Genomic DNA, 27,175 nt, shown 5'->3' with positions numbered 1-27,175 from the left:
AAGGTTTAAGGGTGTCCATGCCCTTTCACTTGTCTCCTTGTTTTTAGCTTTAATAGAAAACGTGTTGAGAATGCAGTGAGCCATCCATGGTAGCCATTCTGACTGCAAATGATGATTATTTCTATAAGCTATTGAGTATTATTCAGCTAATTGACTAATTGAACCGTCTTCTAGGAGTTTTCTCTCACTTTGCCCTGCCACCATCATTAGCAGTTCCAACAAGCAATTTCTTCAATTATAATGTTGAGGTTATACTGCCCACTATGGTTCCTGTAGTGTACTACAATCTGTCACAATGATCGTATGTATCATATAAACATTATAGAGCATGAGTGCTTTTGTTTTTAAATTTTTCCCATAAAAATGACTTTTTCAAGTAATCTTTGCAGCCCTACTGACTCACCATATTATTTACACCCCACTACTCACTTTCCATTCAGAGTACAGAGCTTAAGCAAGATCCAGAGAGGTCACTGTACTGAAGAACTGGACCCTGGGGCTGAGATGCTTAGGCTAATGCTGCCACCAGAGCATCAGGACAGTTAACCCCACCACCATCATCATGAACAGGAAGAAGAGGAAAGGCCGTGAGTCCAGCAGGGAGGAACTGGAGTGAACCGGTCGGCTCTGCAGGTACTGATCCACTGAGTCAGTGAAGCTGTACTTCTTTGGGGAAAAGCCCAGCTCCTGACGTGCCTTCTTGATACTGAACGTGTGGCTGACAGCGATGCTTCTTACCTGAGAAAGAGATGGACATGTGGGTGACTATGTCAGCAATGTAGGACATTGTTAGTATGGTCTGACCATACGTTATGTTATGTAGGTTAGCTGATAAAATTAGCCAGCATTAAGGTTGGATTTGTTGGTTTCAGTGAAAATCCTGTTGATAAAGCATCAGTATTTATACTTTTTTATATCGTAAGGGACAGATTCCTCTATGATTGTATGCTAAACTGGTAAACTTCAGCAGTAAGAACACATCACAGAAATCTGGAGTAAGATTTTCTGGTTTAAATACTAGGAAAACCCACTTCCAATGATATATCTTGAAGGTAGGAGGAACTTTAGAAAAAACTATAATTGCTTTGGTGGAATTTATTTTTTTTAAAGATGTTAGCTTTCTGAAGCTACTGCTATCTGAAGCTGAATAGTTAGCTAGCTATTTGTGGGACCAGAAGAGAAGAGGGAAGAGGATAGATGAGGACTGAATCTCTTATGCTAAATCATAGGTTTATTTTATCTATCTATCTATCTATCTATCTATCTATCTATCTATCTATCTATCTACCTATTTATCTCAAATGACAGAAATGACTCATCAGATGAGGAGGACAACAATCTTAAAGCTAAAGTTAGCAAGGGTGCTGCATGGCTATCTACTTTACCTCAGTTTGGCTTCTTTTCTTTGGCTGAAGAGGTAGAAAAACATATCTCTAGTGTCCATTTTGTGCTGAATTAATATAGAATCACTGTTTCCTTTAAGATGTTGTGTCAGTTACATTAATGCCAGATTGGTAGTATTCCTTATATAGCCTACAAATCATTGGCTAGGCCAGCAGTCAGGATTGGCTAACACCACAGTGATTCCCAACAGTTATATGATGTATTTGTTTAATGCATGCTGGGTAGTGAGAGAACACTGATGAACGAAAAAATGAATGGTAATGATACAAAAATCATGAATTCTTTCAAACTGATGAAGCTTAAAGATATAATGCAGCTCTACAGAACACGACAAACAGTTTTAGGCTGTTTTAGGCTGGAATGCTAATTTAAAATCACAAAATCCTGTAAAATCCTGTAAAAAAGTATATCCTTCAACATGACTATGTGGGGTACTATGTGAAGATGAACTAATAAAAAATAAGTACATTAAGAGCTAAGAATGCTAGGAAGACCCCCACCCCCCGTGCTAAGATTTAGTCTACTATTGATAGCCTCCCCCACTTTTAGACCGAGAGGGACACTTCACATCTTTTTAACACATGATCAAACTTTGCAAATCCTAACAAATTATCATCAACAGTCAAATCATCAAAGCAATCTGGGACCTGATTGCACACCTAGCCATAATGTCTGACTAGAACTGTATAAATTCTGATGCTCTTAACAGTGGATGGCTCAACACTGTGAGTCTGATGTTGCTGCTGTTCTCTGTCTGTGTGTGCAGACTAAATTTTCAGTAAAGCTGTTCATGTTTACTGCATAGTTCCAGAGAAAACCTCTGCAGTGAGAGTCTGCGGTCTAACTGTGTGCTATCAGGTGCTCCATTTGAGCCAGAGATGAGAAGATAGTGTCAGGGACAAGGGCCTCTGTTGTCAGAGGATGTTGCAATATGTTCCTGTAATCTCAGAACATATGCACCGAGGCCAAAGCGGAGATAAACCCTCAGAGAGGAACATTTGGAAACATGAGCCCAATCAAAGATGCAGTACATCAGAGTTCCTCATTCAGCCCCAGAGAGCCTCAGCATTGTAATATTCAATGTGTTCCCTGCTCCAGTCTACCTCTATCAGCTCCTTAGCTAACCTCAAATGACCTTGAGTAACATTGCTCCAAAGAACTCTTTTTAGGCAAAATACAACCTGGTGGTAGCTGATTTATATTAAGAAGTGAAAGTATTTAAAGTATTTAAAGTTAGAGTATTGAACTGTTGCCATATTGCTGTATTGAAGATGCATTGAACTTGCAGTACATCCTGCAACCCTATAATACACAACATAACAAAAAAACAGAAGTAGAATTCAGTAGACCCTGCAGACAGCCCATGAATTAGGTCATTACAGAGCAGGAAAAATGTTGACCAGCACTGGGAGTGAGGAACTTTGCTATATAATTAAGCAATATGATATGAGAGGGAGCCTGTTATCATGAATAAACACCATAGCTGTACTGTAATTTGTAATGACACATGACCTCAAGTATCAAATTGCTTTATGTTTTGCAAAGTAAAAAGTCAAGCAAACTGTTTCAACTAAATGTTTTCATAATTGGCAGTTTATTCCACCAAAAAGTAGTTCCAATAGCTTAGAACAAAACAACATTTACTGTTGCTTAGCAAACGATGGTCAGCGGAATGACAAGTATAGTGAAAAAAGTGCTGTTATCAGATATAGCAATGCTTTTCAACCATCAATCTGTTAACAGCATAATCAGGTCAGTGAGAACTCTACGAAAACCTGCTCACACATTTGGCTCCAACAGACACACCCCCTTCACCTCAATCTCAGAGATTTGAGGTCTTACCAGGTCGTGCCCTGGCTGGACCCGGTGTTGAGAAGTGGACACACCACTAACAGATCAAATTCTAGAGGGTGACATTTTCTAACAGGTCTAATGACCTCCTTTCAGGTGGCATTACTTTTCCATTTAGCGGGCTTGCGGCCTCCTGCTCTGCTGGCACAAGACGACGCCCCCAGCACCTCTCTCTTCTTACTGCCTGCAGATTGAGTATCGGCACGGAAACTCTCCATCAGGCCTGGTGCCAGTGCAACTGTCCCATCACCACCCAAAAACACAGACCTGCTCTTTCCCTCTCACACCCCATCATATCCCAAAAAACCTATACTGAGATTGTATGATATGACCAAAGTACTGTTGCAAATATATTGCTACCATGCAATATATTGAAAACATAATATATTAAAGGAATAATCTGACGAAAAATCACCTTTTCCCGAAATTTTACCACAGATGTAGTCGATCAGCCAAGCCATGTCTGGAGTCCAAATTGCTTCTTTAGAAAGTGAAGCAACAAGGCTAACATTGCAAACAAACACTAGAACTCAACAGACACCCAAATAGCCTAAAACATTTCTGTAAACATGACCAAAACTTCTCTCAACCCCACAAACGTCATTCAGGTTTTTATTAAGTTCATAAAGACTTACCAATGTGGTTTACAGCACAGTATGACTTATTGCAAGCTATAAAAATTAACAATAAGCACTAATATAGTGGCACTGGCGACAGTGTTGCTTTTTACCTTTAAAAAAGCTTTATTTTCTGCATATTCATGTAGTGATGCCTTGTTTTTCTTTGAAAAATAAGCCACTCGACTGATTTAGGAGACTCCCAGTACACAATGAATAACTTTCTAGTGGGCCCAATCGAATGCCCTCATTTCTAAAAGACCTGTTTATTGCATGTATACTATAAAACAATATAACAGCAAATAACTTGATGTATTTGGAAAACATATCATTAAAAAGTAACCTGAGAAGGACCACCGGATGATCTGGAATACAATGAGAATACATGCCAAATAAGCTAGCTACCAAATCGCTATCCCCAGCTAATGGAACTGTTTTCCTCTCTGAAAATGTAGTGTTTATTTTTACTGCATGCAATGTGTTTTCTGCACATGCTCAGTTGAAGTCTTTGGAGGGACTTTTCACCAACGATAACTCACATTACACCCACAGGCTACCAACAGGATTGCTGTTCATTGGACAGTGTCAATGAGTGCATGATCACCCACTACTTCGAGCTCGAAGGCTTTAATTTTGGTCCCCAGAGGTTCTCATGACAAGATCACATCTGGCCTCATCAGACTAAACCTGCCCTGGAGCAGGTTAAGCATACTAGGCATCCATGGTGATGTAGCACCGCAAAAGACAACTTGAGACTGAAAACCCAGCATTAGACTGAACTAAGCTTAAAGTTAGCTGTCTAAGCAAGAAATCCTGCTTTGCAAGACAGACTTTTAGAGCTGTGATCACAGTTTCAACCCCTGCAAGATGTGTAACCAAACAGGAGCCCTTCTAAAGCAGTTTATCTGGCACCATCTAGTGGACAGATAAGTGAAAACTATAAACACTTTTCACACAGTTTGAAAAGTAAATGAAAAAATGATGTCTTCCATAATGCGGGCCATTAATGTGGTCCTGCTTTAGTTCTCTACAGAGAAGAGGTTCTGTTCAGAATGATAATCTGCTGGCTGGCTGAGGTCTGACTGTGGGATTAACAGGCCTACTTTCCCAAATGTTTCAGGGAATTGAAGCCGTCTGGCAGAGTATTGTAGCTACTACCTTCCACTTGTTGTTAGCCTGTTACTTAGCATCAGTCTTTACCTTTGCCTGTGACCTTTTGAGTGACTTTGGCATGCTATGTGTGGCACTTTGCTACTCTGTCCTGCTAAAACTCAGCGAGCTGCTGAGGAGCCAGCGCTCATCTTTTATTCACGCAGCAATCATCAGTGCTGCTGGCAGCTGAGCAGAATTGCCCCTTCAGGGCCTGGCTCCTGCTTCTCACGTTTCAGGCTGTAAGGAGTCCCAGTTAGCGCTGAGTGCACTGGACTCTCCTCCAAGGCTTTTCGCAGGGACACACACACTTGACTCGCTCCCCACACTGACTTCCTCATTGTAAAAGCATCTACACCGGTCAACAGCGGCTGGACACTGGCCACACACACTCTTTCTCTCTCTCGGATTTCAAAGTAGCTTATCGCCAGTGTCAAGTTATCAAACTATTCATATATTTGGACCATTATACAGAATGGAAATGTCCTATCATGGTAGTGACCAAATTAGCACAGTTTTTGGCATTATTGACGTGTTGTTAAAGTAAACTGAAAACATTTAAAAGGCACTAATACTAGGGTGTGACTGATAATATTCTAATCGGTGTAATTAGTGTTATCAGTATCAGCTGATAACGTCACCAATATCATACCAATACTTGGCGGCATTTTTGATTGTGACATTAGCGGGACTCTAACTCATGATCTCCAGAAGGGGAAGTTCTTAAGACACTAGGCACCTTAACATAAGACAATGTCTGCTTAACTATAATACAGTAACCAAGGCTGAACTGGTGAATCTAAACACAACACCATCATAATAAGTACATCTAAAACATAAATAATTCCAAATCTAATATTTAGCACGGAATAGCATGTTGTTTTTATTTTTATAATAAAAATATAAAAAAACATATAAAATATGTTAAAATAAAATATTTTTTAGACTGTCTGTTGCCGCTATGTACTTCAGATATCACTCAGTAAAGCACTGTTTAAAGAAAACTAATGGAGTATAAAAATAAAATCCAAAATATAAACTCAGTACTTAAACTCAATATAAAATCAGAATTTGTAGGCCCTAAAATCACATATCTGGTATTTTTACATAAATTGTTACGGCTGTATTGAATTAAAAAAACTATAGTGTGGTGGGTCCACCATAAAACTGAGTAACAAAAACATGAACACCTTAAATTGGTATCAGTGTTGGCCACAATTTTCATATTGGGACCTTAAAATCATTTTTATTACAGGTGTTATATGGAAATTATGTCATCACCGTCGCCTCTACTGTTTACTGTTCAGACTAAAACTACGTTACATGGTGTGGGCTGGGTGTTATGGCAAATATAAATCATAATATATGAAGACATTTTCATGATTTGCAGTATGTATTACAATATTTCATTCTGAGAGGTTTAATAAGTTGGAAAAGACACGTTGCACCAGTAGTGCCACATTAATAAAAGGCTATCAAAAACTATGAATACATAATTTTTACTGAGTGTTTCACATACTGTACTGCACCAAATCCAATCAAACGGGACTAATTATGCTCCCTTTGTAATGAAACATGTGTTTGGTCAGTATTCTATAAGCACTAACCATATCCATAATATACTCAGAACAGCATATTGTGTAATTTATCTTGATAATGATAAAAACTCATACTGCCCACCTCTACTACCTGGTTAACATGGTTATCTGAATTATTAAAATTTGGTATGATTGTCATTGGGGTTTATATTGCGGTGTACTATTAAATCCAATTCTATACATGAGTGACCTATCAGCCCGTGATTGACTGGCAACCGCCAATGACTCAGAAGGATAAGCGGCTTAGATAATGTGATATATGACCTATCAGATCTAACCCACCTTTAAACCTTTTAAGCCCCTCATCATGTTTTACATATTGAATTTATAAAGATATGGCAGCCTATGGTGTACCTAATAAAGTGGCTACTGAGGGCATGTATTTATATAATAGTGCTTGTTTTGCTACTAATGCTGGTCAGCAGTGGTGTCAGACAGACTCTCTCTGAGACCTAAACAAGGATGTGACATACAGAACACGTAACCTAAGCTGTCCTACTCTAGCTACATACGTAAGCATGAGAGCAAGCATTTTAACACCACTACCACAAAGCATCTATAATTGTACATGCTGACTCAGAGTTGAGGGTAGCAGCCATGTACACAAACATGCAATAATATATCCTACACACACAAAGACGCATACATACTAGGGCCCGGTCGATACATCAACTGGCCAATAAAATCTGCCTATATTGATGACCTACAGTTATATCAGTATGTGTGACATTTTCAGCAAAAAAATGCACAACTAACAAATGCAGCATCAGTGTCTCACAGTCTACCAACAACTGCTGAGTAGTTGTGGTGGGTGGACTGATCTGAAGTAGTTATAGTAATATACACAATTGTGTTTTGGAACCTTAGAAATCTTAGAATTGAATACTTCTAACAGTAACAAAAAATCGTTTTATGAATTAAATTTTAAAACTTTAAGTTTTTTTCTTTAATTTTGAGACTTCAAGTCCTGAAAACATATCAGGTTTGGAATATTTCCGTTTACCACAGGGAGTGAAAGCAGCACTTGGCTAACGTTGGCCAATTATATTAATTTTATGAAATTTTAGCACTATAAAATTGGTAATGGTACAATTTTTTAATCAGTGGGGCCCTAATACATACAAATCAAACTGTAACTCCATAAGCCAGCACTGAAAAAAATACAAGAGGGAAAGACTGTACAAAAAAGCAAAAAAAAGACAGAGAAAAAAGGAGAATGAAGGAAGAGAAAAAGAGCTTACCTCGTTTCTGGTAAGAAGTAGAGGAATCTCCACTATAGGCCTCAGAGCCACATGCAGTCGCTCCATTAAAATGGCTACAATAAAGGAAGTTTAACAAATCAGTGATTTGAGTTCAACCCTGTGGTGCCTCATCAACTAAACTTCTCAATACAGATAAAATAAATTTCTCAAATATTACAGTTCAAATTCCTTGAATGGACTAAGAACAATGCAGTGTTGATATCCCACCTGCTGAGTACACCAGGGAAACCGGGAGGTGGATCAGCGGTCGACTGTAGCCGAGTCTTTCAAACTGTTCAGAGAGAAGGAGAAACCCACAGCCTTTAAACTGGACTGAGTGCAAAAGAACATGTCATACTATCAGTGTTCAAACGCAAATACATTGACATTACGGATTATGGGAAACGCTGCTACTCACCAGGGGAGTCAGCCACTCAAAGACATTGACAGATTCACCATCGTTGATGAAGTACGCCTGTCCGTTCTGAAATGAGGCAAAATGATTACTGCAGTGAAACTGAAATGTACAAACGCTGTGTCCTCTGTAGCTGCACTTACTGCCACACAGCCTTTCTCCGGCGTGAGGCCCTCTGCTGCCAGCAGGTGGGCCATCACCAGATTGTCCACATGCACCCAGTTCATCCTGGCATTAGGATCCCCGAAACAGAAACTGAACAACCTCCTCTCCACGTTCACCTAGGAGAAGAAGAGAGGAGAGGAGGAAAGAGGAGAGGCAGTGTGACAACATCAGTTCTTTGCTGTAAGCAATTCAATTCAGTTGAATTTTATTTATTCCAAAACAGCTTTCCAGAAAAGTGGGTTCAACCCCCTAATGAGTGTTGCTTAGGGAAGACAGTGGTAGGAAAACGCCCCATAAGAGCATTTGGAAGAAACACTGAGAGACTCAAAAAGACTCAGAAAGGCTGTGCCAGCTAGTGGAGTTAAAGTAAGTTTAAACAGAGGCACTCAGATCGTACAGAGGAAAGAGGCGAAGCAGTCACCAAAACGTCAAAATCTGTCAAAAAACTACCGATTGTGCTGGACATACAGCACCATGTCAGAGACCACCCTTCATTTATTTAATCTTGAGTCAAAAGTCATTAAGTACAAGTCATTCATTTTTCTTTTTTTTATTGTATTTTTTCAAGGGGAGACATTCAAAAGCATGCAGTGACAACACACTATTCCATGCGTGTTCATTTCCAATTATATATCCTTTCATCTTTTAATCCATACCCCTCCCTCTTTTTTATTCCTTTTCCCCCCTCTTTTTAACATTCTTTAAAAAATAACTATACACATTAAAACTTGAGAAGATGCCTGGGGGTATAAAAATTAAATAAATAAATAATAAATAATAAATACATACATACATAAATAAATAAATAAATAAAGTCAGGGGAAAAGGGGAGTACTCACTCACATTGTATCTCAACAAAGTCTGGCCTTATAGACTCAATACAGTTGACTCATTTTAACCATAATTTTACAACTTTTGCCATCTTCAGTGTAATAGAAAAAGCATTTTTTTTCCAATACATATATTTCATTGACCAGTCACCCACTGTCAGGGGGTCAGGAGACAGCCACTTCCTTGTTACAGCTTTTTTACTTGCAATTAATAGAATGTCCAATAAATATTTGTCTGATCTTGTTACATCAAAATTGAGCACCCTTAAGTTGTTCATTTTTCAGGAGATATTTCTGAAGAGATTAAATATAAGATAAATGTATGTTAATACACTTGCATTAGGAAGGGGAAGGTCAAAGAAAAATGAGACAAAAAAATGGAATTTCCAAGTTAAAAAAACTATTAACCTTATCTAGATCACTGTACTGGTACCGGCACACATCTGTCAAAGTGCTCACTTCCATTTTTTGAACATCATTTTTATTCATCAAATCGTCCAGCATTACGATGAGGCAATATACTGTTAGAAAGCGTGAAATCTCAGAATTGGATTCCCACAAACCATTTTATGATCTGCTATTCACCACAGTAACGATCATCTCATTTGCAACATAAGCACCAAATGAGCAAATGCTAGCAAATCTGTGGATTCTCATCTTCGCATCCCTGCCACCATCCACAGAGACATCATAATCCAGAACATGGTCTTGATAACACGGCAACATGTCAGTAATTTGTACAATAATTCTGACAGTTGAGTGTTACCTTTCAAATGAGACCAAGATCATGAGTGTAGCCCAATGTGGGAACAGTGCTCCTTTTATTTTGGGTATGCTGTTCTATGCAAAATGGGGCAAAAGTTAACAGGATAAAAGACACTGAGAAATTGGGATTCCTAACAACTGTGCAAGACCTGGTAGACCACCAACACTGTCATCATCATAAACAGCACTTAAAGCTTTCATCTTTGAGAGAGAGGAGAAAATCAAGCTTCACTCTTGTTTCAAATCTGAAAAAAATCCAGTGTTTCTGTCCATCCTTCCACTGTGAGAAGACTCAACACTATGAGTCTGAAAGGATGTGTAGCTGACAAGAAGCCCTTACTAAGAAAAGGAGAAGAAAATCTGCAAATCAAACAAGCAAGCTGCTGTTCTCAGAACAATGGACTGACCACCCCAGAGTCCAGACTTCAACATCATCGAATGTGTATGTTTGTGGCTAATGACTGTGTGTACCTAGATGCTGGGCAGTTAACTTGTACAAAGTGTGCAAGTCTTCATCTCTAAGAGCCTCTCAGCGGTTTGAGAGTAACTAATTAGTCGGAATAAGGAAAGGCAGCCATGTGTGAGCTGTGTGAGTGTGTGTGTGTCTTAGGTCAGTGGGAGTCCCAGGAGGAACAGGGCTGTAACTGGAGCTTCTCACAGAGGCCATTAATATTGTACAGCTTTTGGCCGACTGAGGGCTGAAGAGTGGCACGCCGAGAGAGAGACAGACAGACAGACAGAGAGACAGATGGGAAGAGAGGAAAAAGACACAAGTAAGAGAGAAAAATGCCAATATGCTGAATGAAAGTAAGAAGAGAGAAAGATACAGTCGCATGCAAAAGTTTGGCCACTCCTGGTTGAGAAAAATAAAGCATAGAATGTGGCCTGTGCAAAAGTAATGGCACATTTTATATTTTATATTTTATTTCATATTTACATATATATAATATAGATAGATAGATAGATAGATAGATAGATAGATAGAGTGTGTGAGAGAGGAAGAGAGAGAGAGAGTGAGAGAGACCCACCATCACTCTGTGTAGATGCCTCCTCTCCTCTGGGCCGTAGATGCCAGAGGGTCGTAACGTACACGTCCGCAGCAGACCTCCACCTTCACAACAAGGAAAACCAGCACTTCACTTCACTCATGGCTTCAAATGACTTTTTCCATATTCACTAATTAAAGCACTGCATATATGGATAGTCTGTGTGGATGGGGGTATATCATGACCTAACACCACAGGCTGTGCTTAATTGAATATGTAAATAAGTCAGGGATCAAGTTTCACTTCAGCTACTGGGCTGTACATCTGTTACCTAAGGAATTCTCCAAGAGTGAAGCTCAAGAATGGACATGTAGCTAAGAAGTCTATATGAAATCATCATAACACTAACTTCAGTATCAGGAACGTTAACAGTTAAAGCAATAAAACAACGAAAAAGGAGGTATGGCTATGGCAAGCCGTTCAAACTTTTATTTGCTATTTATACACTCTAAAAAGTGCTGTGTTAAATAACAACACACTTACTTGTGTTACCTATTTTAACACTTTTGTGACATATTGGTCTCTGATTTTACACATTCTATGTTAGAAGTAACACAAACTGTGTTATCTGTAACTGTGTCTAGTTAAAGACAAAATGTTTTTAACTAGACAAGTAGACACGGGTTTTAAGAGTGTATCAATTTATACATGTAAAAATTCAACTTCAACTAGTAAAAATATTGAACGTCAAGTAAAAATTCAGCTTTTACTTCTAAGAAATGAATTTCCCCTAGTAAAATGTGTAATTTCCACGTGTGTAAATTGAACTCCATTGCGAAATTGTAAACTGAAAAATAGGATTAAAAGCTCAAACTGCTTGCAATAAAATCAATTCGAACGTGTAATTAGTATCTCAACACATCAAATTTCTTTAAACTTATTTGCGTTCCAAGCTAAACCAACTTTTAAGAGAGGCTTGTTTTTTGTTGTTGGTGGTGGTTTGTTTAATTTTTGCAATTCCACCCACTAGCTTCCTTAGAGTCATGTGAAGTGCCACTGCATCTTATTGAACTGCTGCTAACGCAACATCATTGGACAGCTTGGAGGAGAACACTAACCACCAATTCTGTTACGTCAGCTAACAGATGCCTGTGCTGGCTAGCATTGCACTGAGTGATGGGGGAGAGGCGGGGCCATCCTACCCACCCAAAGTGCAAGGCCAATTGTGCTCTCTTGGACTTCCTGGCCCTGGATCGCTGTAGTATCACTGGGGACTGAACTCACGATCCCCTGGTGATAGGACGAACGCTTGGATGGTTGCATCTTTTTTCAATTCTATTTTTTTCTCATTCCTCTTACAACAGCAGCTAGAAGGTCTATCAGGGAAAATTACCCCCAGAGTGGTTCAGGTGTTATTTTTTGCAGGATTTTAAAGTGTTATAAATCGCTATTGATGCACATAAATGAAGTAAAAGCGCAGCAACCCCTCACATCACGCAAGTGGTAAAACTTGCCAGTAATCCTTGTTTATGAATGAGCAAACCGCCACGCTATGTCCAAGTTCTAGATTGAGCCAAGTCCAAATCATTTCATTACTGATGTAAAACACCGTATTTAAAGTCACAGCATTACAGAAATGCTCCATTCTGCTTTACTGTTTGTGTCAATGAACAGAAGCACACAGGCTGCACACACACACATACACATTCACACACGTCTGCGAGTGTGGGAGAATGCCTCAGACACAGCAGTGTCGGGTTCACAAAGTGCTTTGCCTTATTGTTAGTCCTGGGTCTAAATTTAAACTGGTGTCAGCAGGTCTTGCTGGGTTCTGTTGCAGACTACACATTACCATAGCAGCCGTTACCTCAGTACCTCATCAGCGCGCAAGCACACACACTCTAGATGCGCGCAGGAAAAAGGAGATGGCTTTCTCTTATCGCTACTGTATGCCAATAACAGGATCGGCTTCAGAAAGCAGCGAGGTCCAGTTTCCATACCTTTTAATGATCTTCCGTTGGCAGCCAGGACCATGCGGTCAGCGATAGCTTTCGTTCTGGAGTAGTGGTCTATATGCTGCGGAGGACAAGACAAATCATAATACAAGTGATAATTAGTTTCTGTGAGTGGAAAGCAGTATGCTCAGACTAAGTAACCCATTACACATTACTAATTACTTCTCTCAAACTGTAATGAGATTATTTAAAAGTAATCTCACTACGAATTACTTCTATGGTACTGTCTGAAATCCACACATCTGTACCAACTGGAAAGTACAAGGAAAAAGTAGTACAAAAACAGCTGCCTCAGAATAAAACCTTTATGAATGAAGTGTAATGCTTATATGGCTGTTCCAGAAAAAAAAATGAAGTCAAGTTTGTTTAGGTGAGGGTGGAACACTTTCTTCAACAGCAGGTGGATATTTGGTCATACTTTATTTACAGAAGCTTTAATTGTTAACAAACAGTGCTTATCAACAGTGTTAGGCCCTGGCTTAGGTTTAGGTTTTGGGTTGAAGTTAAGGTTAGGTCTAGGTTTTTTGATAGATTTAGGATGATTTATTACATTCAACTTTACTTAGAGAAGGTGAGTGTCTACAAAGCATCTATAGTGGCCAGAAATGAAGTGTTTAGCCATAAGTTTCATATTAGCATGATCAGATGTTTGGACTGATTGCGCACATTCACTTTCAATGTCATGTAGCTGGCTGTTGAGGTAGTACACATGTACACAAAAGACATATAAGAAAAGGCACAAATAATCTATATAAAGGAAATGTATCCTTTAAATGCATCACACATAATTACTGTTCTCTTAGAGACACATGAGTAACACAAGTAATGTAATACTTCTTAAGTCAATAATTGTAATGTGATTTCAAAATGTAATGCAAATGTAAATACACTCTGTTACAAGAAAAAGTAATCACATCACTGTAATGTGATGTAATGCCACACCCTTAAAAAGAAGGTGCCATAAAGGTTCTTTGAGCGACGCCAAAGAAGAACCACTTTGGTTCCTTCAAAAACCATGTTTGAAAAATATTTGTACCTGTGAAGTTTAAAAGTATCTTTATTCAATATTAAAGAAAACCCAATTTAAGAGTTCTTCCTAGAACATTTACATCATTTGGAGGTTCTTTGAACTTTAAAAAGTTTCTTCACACTCACATATCTCTCTTACAAATAGTGTTCATCAATTGAAAGGTTTTTTTAAAGTGGTTCTTCTATGGCAGAACCATTTTGCCACCTTTTTTACAGAGTGTATTACACCTGTAATAACTATTTTATAATTATATACACTGTAAAAAATGATTCAGTGTTTCAAACAATAAGTTAACAGAATGTAAAACACAGATTATTGTTCTGTTAACTTTCTATTAGAAATTCATTGAACTCAAAAATTTATGGCAACCAGGTTAGTTAATTGTATATGTTAAAACATTGCACCATTTTTTACAGTGTATTAGGCACATTCAGCAAAAAAGCTAGAAAGGAGCTACAAACTGACCCTAGTTCAGCACTTAGCTTTTAAAAGCTTTTAATCCCCTAAATATTCCTGGGGCTTATTATTCAGTAACTACACAGAAAACAATGCAAACTAAGTGGAGCTAGCGGGGCATCCAGGCAGAAAAATAGTATTTAATAAGCTTTTTATATTTGTTATGTTTTATAATATTCTGTAGTGCAGCATTTTTGTGTTTTCCACTGTCTCTTACTACAATACCCAGCATACCTTACACAATTACATCACACGATTGCTGGGAATCCTCATGGCACTCAAAAAATCCTGAATGCTAGCCACTGATCTAAGGGCTAACAAATACCTATGTGGTGCTTGTTAGCTTTGGTGATCTCACCTCAATTGGTTGTCTTTGTTAAAAGAAAAATTCAGCCAGCTAGTAAAAATATTCAAACAGCCCACTCCAAAGTATCCACCCTAAAGCACTTGTAGTCTTTCAAAATTTACTTCCACCTTCAAGATACATCATGAGAACAGGATTTTCCTGGTGTTCAAGCCACAGAAATCGCACTCTAGACAATGTTACACTGCTTTATAAGGCAAGTAGGCATGTTTACAACAGATGTAGCGACAGGTATATTTTTTCATTTTGGCTGGAGTGTCACTAAAGTTGTGTAATAGAACCTGGTCCAGGTCATTAAAGATCTTAAATATTTGAAACACTCAAAGAACCATATCACTGACATTCATCCTTTGGTGAAAGTCGCTGGATGTCAGTCTGCATCGCTGGAAAAATGAGTGACACTGACACCCACTACAGCTCGCAGTACGGTTATGTGATTCACCGGTGCTGCGTGTTCATTACGTGCTGGCGAGGAGCCAGCAGTGGACGGCCTGTGTCACTCTCCAGACCGCATCACACGCAAAAGGAGTCAGGTAGACTCACTCCATCTCATTAACCTTCCATAACTCCTCTCTCCTGGAGTTCAGGGAGGAGATGTGAACATGCCACCACCGGACAACCACCTTTTAGCCCAGAGCCACTCCTTGATCTCCTCTTCTGTTCACAAACACAAGTGTGGCCAAAATTTCTCTGCTTGTTTCAATGAGCTATGAGTGAGAAATCTTTATCATTCTCATCACAGTAGATATAAACTACAATTTCTGACTGTTTTACAGGAGGACTCTCAGATGGACTATGCATTTTTTCTTCAGCAACACTGATGGAGCATAGTTTGACAAAAATGTCTATGAATTGGATTTTTGTCTTTGTGGGTGAGCAAGCATGTTAGCATTTACACGAGTGTTTTTCTTGTGTTTAAATACTATTTTTATTGTGGTACATGATTGTTTGATATGCAATATCAAGTTGCAGTTGTTTGTCCCTCTGTTTTATCTCTGCACAGCTGTCTTTGTGGAGAGGTGTGAATAGTTTTTACAGTAGGGGGCTCTCACCTCTCCCCTTTTACTCATCATTGCTCCCTAGCCGCCCAACACAGTCACAATATTTCACACACAGAGAGCCAACAGAGTCCTAGATAATCCAATAACAGATTAACAGGACAAAAAATCCATATGAGTATATTAATTAAAAATATCCACATCAATTGAAATTGTGCAGGCAAAATGGCCACTAGGGGGCCTGTAGGAAAAGGTTTTTGTTGTCACTGACAACAACCACAGCCTCCAAGGGTTAACAAATGATACATTTGCAGCCCTAGGACAAACTTCCTCAGTCGCTGGTATAACACAAGCCCTGCACTTTGTCTAATGGAGTAAAACACAGCACATGATAAGTTAGTGTTCTGTGTGATTTGCTAGCATTAGCTAATCATATCCTACGTCATGAGCTAAGTTAGGAGTTTAACATACTGGAAAAATAAAAGACAAAATCTAAAATGTGCCACAGCCTTTGCACTAGCCACATTTTTCTTTTTTGTCCAACATGTTATATTCAGCAAATGTTATGTTATGTACATTATGTTATGTACTTTATTGGTCCTACAAGGGAAATTCGTTATTTTGCTGCCCAATTGTGCCCAATCTGGGAGCAGCACAGCATCACCAGCAGAGCAGTGCCACTTGGGGCAGTGGGGGATTAAGGGCCTTGCCCAAGGCACATACAGGGTGAAACTTTCCCGTAACTTTAGTTGCTTGAAACCTACATGAAACTAAAGTGCACTTGAGTTATATCACATAAAGCATCCTGCAACTCACTTGAAACCTAACTGCAACAGTTTCAAGCATCTCAATGTTGTGGAACAAGTTTCATGAAAGACCAGATCCATACAGCCATAATGCATCACATGATCACGTCGAAAGGCATACATTCTAATCCCACCTCACTCAAAGTTAGTAGTTTTTATTTTGTCAGTTTTCTAAGCAAACAACAACAATAAACAATAATTATTGTTATAATCACTGTGTTAACAATCGGCTAACAATAATAGCTGGTTGTTAACACAGTAATCATAACAATAATTAAGGGCCTTGCCCAAGGGCACAACCTGGTATACCTAGTCAGTCGTGGAATTTGAAACTGCAACCTTTCGGTTGATGGCTCACATCAACAAAACATGGGAGCAGTCATGTGCTGGAGGTTAGGAAACCAGCCTTGTGACCAGAAGGTCGCTGGTTTGATCTTAATCTTAATGTCTTATGACTGTAAGAGTAGCAGTTCCCAGTCCTGGCCCTGTTGACCCACCTGCAAAGTTCAGTGTTTTCCTTCACCTTATAATACCTGATTCAAGCCATGAGCCAACTGTTCAGTATTTCATGAGTTGTGAGTGCAGAAAAAAACATAGAACTGTTCATTGTAATCCAAGACCAAAAGCCATAACCAATGTGTTAGAGCAAGGGCCTCTTTGTGGATATAATACAGACTTTAGCATAGATTAAATTTTAGCCAATGTTAGAGAGCCATAGATGAAAGCAAAAAAGGAATATCTCTTCACATTTATAAGGCCTCTGCATATTAGCAGAACACTGCAAAATGTCAGTCCTGTTCAAAGGCATGACATAAAACCAAGGCTGTTAACTGACCTCTCATTAATGAGGTACTTACTGGAGCAAGTGATGATCACAGAGCACACAAGCTCAGAGAAAAGGTTTTAAGAGATGGGTAAAAAAGACAAAGGATTAAGACAAGTTATTATGGTTGGTTTTGTGCTTAAAATGCTCATGGGAGAAATAAAGACTAAATAAACTAAAGTGAACGATATTTGTTCCATTTATAACAATGTTATGAAGCATCATTCCCAGGCAACTGAGCTTATAACGCAGAAACCTACACTCTTAGCAAGAAACGTTCTGTATAGTACTAAAAAAGGGTTCTCTGACTTGTAACAATAGTGGAAGCCTTTTGGGTGCTAAGTAGAACCATTTTTGGGTGCTATATAAAACCATACACTGCTGGTTTTTTGTCATAAAGAAGAACCATTTGACCAGGAAAAGAACCATTCATGCATTCAATTGGCTCTTTGAGTGTTCATGGTTTATACCCACTGCCCTTATTAAAGAACACTAGAAGAATTATTTTAAGAGTTAAAGGAATTTTTTGAGAAAAAAAATCCAAATTACACAATTCTGCACTGACTGTAGTCGATTTGCCAAGATATGTTTGGTGCTTCTTTAGTTTAGCATGTTTAGCACTGGAGCTACAAGGCTAATGTTGCTAACAAACACTAGAAGTCAAAAGTGACCAAAATCTTTTCCATAAATACACATCCAGGTCTTCGTTAGGTTGTGCAGATTTGTTGATGTGGTACAGAGCACATTAAGACTGTAAATTAGACTTCATGTCAAAACGTTTCCTTTAAGAACACCATATATCACTTCTGTGGAATGTTCTAGTGACTTTTACTGTTCTACTAGGTTAGTAAAGTCGTCATCATTTTTTTTTTACATATGTTCCTGTAATTTTTCTTGTATCACTTTAGCTAAAAGGGCATCTGTCATAAAACTCATACAGGATTTGGCACTTTTAACTAGACCTATGCATTATAAGCTCTTCTTAACAGGAACAAATATCTGTCACAGACAAGACCCCTAATGTCAACACATGATATAAACACTTTTAGTACATATGCATGTGTTATAAAATGCTATGTAGTTCAAATATAGTGCTACCAAACATTTCTTAAACAGCCAAATTCAATCTCCCGCTCTTACCATATGCAGAGGCACGCAGGGTACGGAGTCCTCATCCCCGTCCTCAATGGGCCTCCCCGCAAATGCCACATTCACCGTGCTGGTGTAGACCAGTCTGGAGATACCGCGCTCACAACACACTGCAGGACACACGCAAACAAAAGCACCATGCTGTAAATGCTATACTTTTACATGCCAAAGAAACCATAGCTTAGGAATATGTAAATGTGATTAATAAAACAATATTAGAAGACTAATATTGTTGACATATTGTGTCTGTTGATTGTTGAAACTGACTAAAGTAAGTGTAGATTTTGTGCATTATTTTGTGTGTTATTTACTTTTTTGCCTGGAACAAAACATTTTTTATACTGCATAATAAAGTCAGTCGACAGAAGAGCCTGGCAAAGCCCTATAACCTCACTCTTCACTTGACCAGCCCGCTGGTATATTAAAGAAAAATAAAAGCGAACTCACCATTTATCACATTGTTGGTGCCACCAACATTCACAGATTCCACTTGTTCTTTCTTTAGCTAAGAGGCAAGAAAACAAGAAAAAACTATTATACCTCATTATAAAACAGCTGAAATAAGTGCATATGGCCTTTCTGACTTATCTGAAGTGTCCAGACCTGCTCCTACATCTACCCTACAGAGTTTAGTAGAACTCACAAACCAAGCTTGCTCCAGCTTTTAGGAACTCTTAAAGACCACAGATCTCCAAAAGAATGGCTGGACACCACCTCCCTTATTTGAATTTAAGAAAAATAAAGGAGAAATATCTTTTACAAACATATCACAATAAATTCTTTTTACTTCACCTACCCACAGTGGGGCAGGTTATTACTACTCTGCATTTGACACAAACGTCCTTGTTTTGTGAGTAATTACTAGATTGCTACACTTATTTATAAGTGTTTGATAAGTGTCTTGTATAAAAGATTAAAAAGTATAGCACAAACAAATGCCAAGTTATAGAGGCTGAGATAAAACGTGTTACAACCCTCCCACGTCTCGCCTGCTAGTAAAATACAGAGATGGGCTTGTGTTCAGAAACACTGTAGCTGCCTAAAAGCATGCAGCGTTTAGGCGGCTATACGGGGTGACGCTTTCATGCAACTCTCGTTGCTTGAAACCTACATGAAACTAAAGTGCATTTGAGTTGTATCATGTAAAGCATTTTGCAACTCATTTGAAACATAACTGCAACAGTTTCAGCCACCTCATCATTGTAGAACAAGTTTCATAAAGCAGCAAATCAAAACAGCTATAATGCATCACATGATCACGTTGAAGGGCATACATTTAAACCACAACTGGCTCAGTTTATTATTTTGTCAGTTTTATATATACATAACTCACAACATGCAACTAGTTGCATGAAAGTTTGACCATGTAAAGTCCAAGTGTATGAGTTGACACATTTTGTATGCTATTTTTATGATTTGTTTTATATGCTTTGTTTTCTTTCCTAGAAAAATACTGGAATGCTCCATTCTGAGACAGTAAAAGCAATGAAAAGATCCTAAGAAACCTTTGACTTTGCACTGTACATGGATTTTAAACACTGACAAGGGCTCTCATTATGCAAAGCTCTCCTCAAGACACATTTTCCTCTTGATGATGTCTACTAACCTGCTCTGGGCCCGACATGCCATACGAAGCAGTGTGGAATATACAGTCCACTCCAGCACTGATTTTATACAGAGTGTCATAGTCGCGTACATCACCCTGCAAATACAAATACTTTCTTATTACAGCCATCTACACACTACTGTATGCTATAAATGAAGGCATACTCATGTTTAAATTTCATGCAGTTGTAAAGAAATGATAATAATAGTGATAATGAGACTGATAGATGCCCAATTTTGACCATCTGCTCTTTTAGATGGAGAGTGAGTTGGTTTCCTCACTGCTGTTTCACAATTTCTGACAGACTAAATGTTTCTTTCCCACATAAACCGAACAGATTCAACAAATCTCTAAACTAAAAAATTAAAGTAATACTCCAGTGTTTTTCAAACTAATATCTATCTGTTGTCCCTGTAGTATATGGCTGATTACCATGGACAACTCTAAAGCATGTTCTTCTACATTTACTCTTATGCACTTGGAAGACGTGCTTACATTTTTTTAAGACAGAAACACAGAGGTGTAGCATTAGGAGCCCTGCCGAAACTCCTACTGGTGTAGCCCTAGCAGAGAATTGAACCCCAGCCTGCTGCATGGAGAGTAGTAGTGTTATCCAAAACTGCTCCACAGTTATCAACTGATTGCCACAGATTATTTTGTAAAACACGTTTCCCTTTAACTCTAAACAAAACTGTGATAATAAGGCCAAAGCTCATTCTCATTAAAAGTACCTGAACACTATAACTACTACAACACTACACCTATTTTAGTCCTTTCTACTAATGACTTTAACTCTTTCATCATGACACCTGAGTGCGTCAGCAGGCCGAGGGTCATAAAAACGCTGTCCTGAAACCCGAGGAAACACCTGTCCTGCTTTGCACCTGCCACTCTGCTGCTTCTGTTTCATCCAGCTGTCCAGCAGCCCTTGCTACCCCCCCAGGCAACATTAACTCAGGTGTACCTGCAGGAATACGGCTCCATCAGGGATGTCCCAGGCTGGCTTGTGAAGGTCCAGCAGGATGACACTGGTGCCCTGCCTGGCCAGAGCCCTCCCCAGCCTGAAGCCGAAGAAGCCTGCACCCCCTGTCACCAGCGCCTTCCCGCCCCCTCTGCGGGGCTGCTCGGGTCCCTCCAGCCTGCTGGAAGCTCTGCAGTCCGGGCTGCTGCACCACGCGCCCACCGCCCCGTTGGCTCTGTGTCTAACCGGCGCTCCGGGCGTCCAGCTGCTGCGCGTACGGGTCTGCGTGTGGTGCCCGTAAGTACCCGGCTCCAGCAGGCATGCGCAGGGCAGCTGCTCCACTTGACACAAGGACCCCTTCTCCTTCATAATGCACAGCTGGGTTCAGGTACCTCCTCTGTAGCCTAGAGGCCAGAGAGCGTGAGTGGTTAACGAAAGGGTGACCACTGTGAAACGGATCTGCTTAAGAGTGAGTGAAAGAATGCATAATTCACTACTAAAGAGCTGCGTGGGTGAAGCCAAACATTTTCTTACACATTGGTCAGCCAACTGAGACCAGCACCATGAACTGCTAGTGTCCAGTTTATCAGAAACACCTGCTTTGTGCTTCCACTCACTACCTTAGAGGTCTACTATATAGGTGTACTGTTACAGACTGTAGCCCATCTGTTGTTCACTGCCCCCTAGCTCATTCACGATTTGTCAGTTTCTGACCACATTATCACTGTTGAGGAGATTATTTGGGTGGTGGACCACTCTTGGCACAGCAGTGTGACTGATGTTGTAGTGTGAGCACCCCTGGTACGAGTGTATCGGACACAGCAGTGTTGCTGGGGTTAGAAGCGGTCCATTGTCCAAAAATATCCAGGTAAGAGTGGCTCAGCGGTCAGAAACTGACCACTGACGAAGAGCTGGAGGATGCATGCAAACTGTGCATCAATATATGAGCCACAGTTTCTAACTGTACACCAGCAAGGTGGAGTTGAAGAAGGAGTTTCTAATAATGTGGCCAGGGATTGGATTCAGCCAGTTCATGAATTCAATCAAGCCACTTAGGAAACTAGGCATATTAATATACACAGTCTTTCTGAGCAAATCAACCAGATTCCTCTGGTCAAATGACACATTTTGTTGATTTTCTAAGTGAAAATAAGTAAACACACAAGGCACAATCTAAACATGGCCAATTTTCTGCAAAGTTTAGTTACCACTTTGTATTTATTTGCTGAGTTTAACATATTGGAGAAAATAACATAAAATATAATGTGACACAACTTTTGCACAGACAAAATTGTGTGTTATTTTACCCCCAATATGCTAAATTCAGCAAATAAACATTAACTGTGCATTAGAACGAAGATGTGCAGAAGTGTATTCTCTGTACAGGATATGATGAAACATGTCATTTGACCCGGGGTGCCCAAACATTTGCACACAAATGTATTATGGAAAATCTCATTTCTTCTCACTTTTTTGAAAAACAAAGCACAATGTAGGTAAACACTATTAAAGTTTCTGTTTGTTGTTCTGTATATTGTTGCAAAAAAAAGCTGCAATTTTGAATTTTGTTTTGAATTCATTGTTTTTGTGATGTCACAAAACCCAAAATGAAATACAAGTAAAATTTTGAATATAGACAAATATAGATACACTGACCGGCCACTTCATTAAGGGCACCTCACTTGTGTCTACACTTATTGTCCATTTTATCAGCTTCACTTACTATATAGGTGCAATTTGTAGTTTTACAGTGACAGACTGTAGTCCATCTGTTTCTCTGCACACTTTTTTAGCCCCCTTTCACCCTGTTCTTAAATGGTCAGGACATCCACAGGACCACCACAGAGCAGGTATGATTTGGGTAGTGGATCATTCTCAGCACTGCAGTGACACTGACGTGGTGGTGGCGTGTTAGTGTGTGTTGCTCTGGTACGAGTGGATCAGACACAGCAGTGCTGCTGGAGTTTTTAAACACCTCAGTGTGACTGCTGGACTGAGAATAGTCCACCAACCAAAAACATCCAGCCAACAGTGTCCTATAACCACCGATGAAGATATGGAGGATGACCAACACGAACTGTGCAACAACTGATGAGCCATCATCTCTGGCTTTACATCTACAAGGTGGACGAACTAGGTAGGTATGTCTATTAGAGTGGACAGTGAGTGGAAACAGTGTTTAAAAAACTTCAGCATCACTGCTGATTCACTCAGACCAGCACAACACACACTAACACACCACCACCACATCAGTGTCAGTGCTGAGAATGATCCACCACCCAAATAATACCTGCTCTGTGGTGGTCCTGTGGGGGTTCTGACCACTGAAGAACAGGATAAAAAAGGGCTAACAAGGCATACAGAGAAACTCTGGACTACAGTACAAAGTGCCCCTATATGGTAAGTGAAACTGATAAAATGGTCAATGATTGTAGAAACAAGGGAGGTGTCTATAATGAAGTGGTCAGGTGGTGTGTATAACTATGGGCGCCCTTAAATTACAAAAAAGAAGTTTAAACCACAAATGAGCGTGAGGCGCTGGAAGTGAGGATTTTGCTGACTGCAGTGGACAAAGAAATTACTAACAATCATATGGATTGAAATTTAGACAACCAATCAGAAGTCTAGATTTTGGAACAAACATGCTTATTGGCTCACTGATGCTGATAAGGTATTGAAATGTGGTATTGAATGACATGAAATTTTTCAATACTAAGTTGTACTGAAGTAATTCAGTCAGTACCATATAAGTTTTGAATTTTGATACCCAGCCCTAATCACAAATAAGCCATAGAGATCAACAGACAAATAAAATGTCGCTCCCCCTTCAGTATAATCTAGAAAAGCAGAGCTTCCCCAAACAGGTAATCATGAGACTCTCATGCCATGAGTGATTCATACATAAAGGCATTATCTACACATTGTTCTGTACTGAACCAGTTTGTCAGGTGATGTTATAAATGTTGCATGAATTCACAAGAAATATAAAAAAAATTACACAGGAGCGCTGGTACTGCAATGGAGCTGCAATACTTCATTTAATTTTTATAATTTATGCATAATAAAACCATTACAATGTAAACAAAATCATTCAGAGTGGTTTGACGTTTCTACAGAAACTTAGTGAGTCCGAATTTTTACCAGTGGTGGTGATAGAAACCAGATGTCTGGAGAGTTTAATGCCCCAAAAACTACATCAAAGAGAGTTCTTATACACAGTGGTTACCAGTACACTGCCTAATGTCATTGTTAGATGATAGTTTCGAGATAAAGTTTTTGGTCTAAAAAATATGATCACAGCAGAGAGATAGATGGAGTGGTAAAGCAAAACAGAAAAACATATCTTTAAGGAAGGTTATGACATAATTTGGTTACAAATACATCAGCTGATGCCTGAGACATTGGTTTATGGTAGTTTTGAGGTTTTGGCCTAAATAGTATTTGAAAACACACTGATGGCGAAGGCATACATGTCGGGTGTTGTAAGGCAAAAGAGTCCCAGAAGAAAACTTATGTTTCTCAGGTTTATTACTATTTTACCATCATCAACATTACATATAAAAACTCAAAAAAGACACATTTATGTTCACTGGTTGTTTTGGATGGTAAACAAAAAGGCTATATTTGCACTGTAGACATCATGACCCCTGGTGCTTATCACCAACACAGTAAAGAAATCTGAGCTGATACATTTCTCTTTAGTCATTTCACATCAATCAATGTCACAGTATGACTTCATTTACATCTCAGTGACTGAACTATTCAGACATTTGGGGTTCCTCTTTAAGTTAAGGTCCTCCTCCAATAACATACAGTATTTGTTTCAAACAATTAATTCTGTTTTAAAATACTTCTGCATTTTTTCATCCCCTGTTGATGTGGAATCAGCTCAAATATTATCAGACTGATCCTAAACCTGAAAAGTACAGTTATGGATGATTAGCAATGCGGCTAAGTGTTACTTTTTCTGCGTACAGTGACAGAACAAGTGGTAATATACGGATAATCACATATTCTCAAGTAAAAGTACCGTAGTTCTTAGGAAAAGTATTTGAAAAAGTATGTATACTGATGGTGGTACATTGTTTTACCTTACAGCTGAAATGACTGGTTGAGCACAACAGCTTTAGTCCAAAGAGAAAAAGTCCAGCATGCATAGACTTTATAGTAAAAATAGACACAGAATTTATATTACAGTAGTAGCCTCTTCAGTACACTGTCAGAAAAAAAGGGTAAAAAATCAATATAGATTCTCAAATAGAATATGGTACAATTGTGTTACCTAACTAAGGGTACTGAAAACATAGTGATAGTGTTCGTCCTCTGAAAGGTGGAGTTTTTGTCTTCTGAGAGGGTATAACACTACACTCTGTGCTGCTGTTAAACACTGTTCATAAGAAATATGGTCATTTTAAAAATTTGTCTTACAAAGAAAGAAGGAATAGTACAATATGCGTAAATACACAGGACTTTTATTTTAGCGTGACTCATCAGACAGCCATTCAAAACCCCGCAGCCTCATTCATAACTTCAGCCTGTATCTGTAGGAGGCCTGCTCTAAAATATTAGCCTAATACTATTAGCAGAAGTGAGTAAAATCCATCCTTCAGTAAAATTAGCGTTATTTCAATAAAATATTTACTCAAGCAGTAGTAAAACTAGCACCAAAAAAACAACATGAGTAACATAAACTGGAGTACCGAGTCCCTAAAACTGAATTAGTGAAGTAGAGATTCTTAGTATATATAACACCTTTTAACATATGAACTGAAGTTTTCTAGCTTCTGTTTTAATCTCTTTTTGGTCAAAAATGCTAAAGCTCCAAAGCGAGAGGTGTGAGCAACAGTAAAGCAGTTCAGGAGCTAAATTAACAGAACCAGAATGATATTAAAGCCAACAAAAAGGAAGCAAAATGCTAATAAATGCTGCAGAGAAAAATGGAACTGAAGGAAAAAACACAGTCATCAAAACAATATAGTTGTATTATACTCAAATATTCAGAAAAGTAAATGTGTTTAAGTACATGTAACTGAGTAAATGAAACTAGCTACTACTCCCCTAATAATATAATAATGAGAACATATAACTGAGAACAGTCCTGTTCAAGGTTTAAAGGGGAATTCCACCGATTTTTCTGTGGAAATGGTTCATTTGTTTCTGATTTTTTTATGTAAAGATGATGGTCAAATAATGATCAATCTGCAGGTTTTCTTTGGGGACAATTCTGCCTTAGAACACCCTTCATGTATCCCTCCGCCATTAACGGATTAAAATACGTTTTAGATCAAAACCTTATCACAAAACTACTGTAAAACAGTGTCTCAAACCTCAGGCAGTGGATTCATCACCATTTCATGAAACAACTTTCTGTGATGGAGCTTTTAGTGGTGGACGTCTGGTTCCTATCACCACCACTTAGAACAATTCTGACTCAGTAAGGTTCACTAGAATAAAGCCTTTCACACCGAACCACTCTGAATGACTCTGTTGACACGTTAATCATTTAATTACGCAAAAAAATAAATAAATAAAATAATAATAATAATAATAATAAAACGGGTTCCCCTTTGAACGCTTAACGCTTTGCCCATTTGCTTGTTTGCTTATCAGTCTTGTTTTGGCGCTATTATAACTGCGCTATATTCGCCTTAGCGTTCTTCACTAGCCCTGCTGTTTCTGACTAATGCAGGCGATCTGTTCGGAGTAAAACAGAGGAAAATGGCTATAGTATCGTTTCAGTCCAACTGAGTTTTAAAATAGCAGGTCACAGAAACGCGCACACCAACCTGAATTTAAAATGAGTTTGTCTCTCTTGTGGTGAATTATCCTCATAAACACCAAATTTGGCGCTAAATACAACTTATCATCCGCATATTATCAGCAAAAGTATGTATGCAGATGGCTAATAAAGAGTCTTAAACTACTTTACCTTGCAGTCCCTCGTCA

At 38.9% G+C, this 27,175-nt stretch overlaps 1 protein-coding gene across 1 annotated transcript; it reads right to left on the bottom strand.

The window, feature by feature from the left end:
* sdr42e2 (short chain dehydrogenase/reductase family 42E, member 2) lies at nucleotides 1-27,175 on the bottom strand. The gene is made up of 12 exons (XM_036565731.1): nucleotides 27,159-27,175; nucleotides 21,233-21,633; nucleotides 20,269-20,364; nucleotides 19,110-19,167; nucleotides 18,654-18,772; nucleotides 13,022-13,097; nucleotides 11,064-11,146; nucleotides 8,419-8,556; nucleotides 8,279-8,344; nucleotides 8,089-8,152; nucleotides 7,861-7,934; nucleotides 1-738 (listed from the first exon to the last, which is right to left on the bottom strand). The coding sequence occupies exons 2-12, from the start codon at nucleotides 21,596-21,598 to the stop codon at nucleotides 514-516; spliced, it is 1,365 nt and encodes a 454-aa protein (XP_036421624.1). The 5' UTR covers nucleotides 21,599-21,633; nucleotides 27,159-27,175; the 3' UTR covers nucleotides 1-513.

Source organism: Colossoma macropomum, unplaced genomic scaffold (genome assembly GCF_904425465.1).
Source record: "Colossoma macropomum unplaced genomic scaffold, Colossoma_macropomum, whole genome shotgun sequence".
Classification (NCBI taxonomy): Eukaryota; Metazoa; Chordata; class Actinopteri; order Characiformes; family Serrasalmidae; genus Colossoma; species Colossoma macropomum.
Note: the sequence above shows the minus strand (reverse complement) of the source record. Positions and strands in the feature narration are given on the sequence as shown.

What these genes read in the sequence shown, in the direction of transcription:
- sdr42e2 (XM_036565731.1), bottom strand. Translation starts at nt 21,598, where the DNA reads ATGAAGGAGAAGGGGTCCTTGTGTCAAGTGGAGCAGCTGCCCTGCGCA. An exon ending in GCATGTCGGGCCCAGAGCAG is followed by an intron (nt 19,168 to 20,268) that starts GTTAGTAGACAT and finishes CTTGCCTCTTAG; the next exon opens with CTAAAGAAAGAACAAGTGGA. An exon ending in CACCAACAATGTGATAAATG is followed by an intron (nt 18,773 to 19,109) that starts GTGAGTTCGCTT and finishes TGTGTCCTGCAG; the next exon opens with TGTGTTGTGAGCGCGGTATC.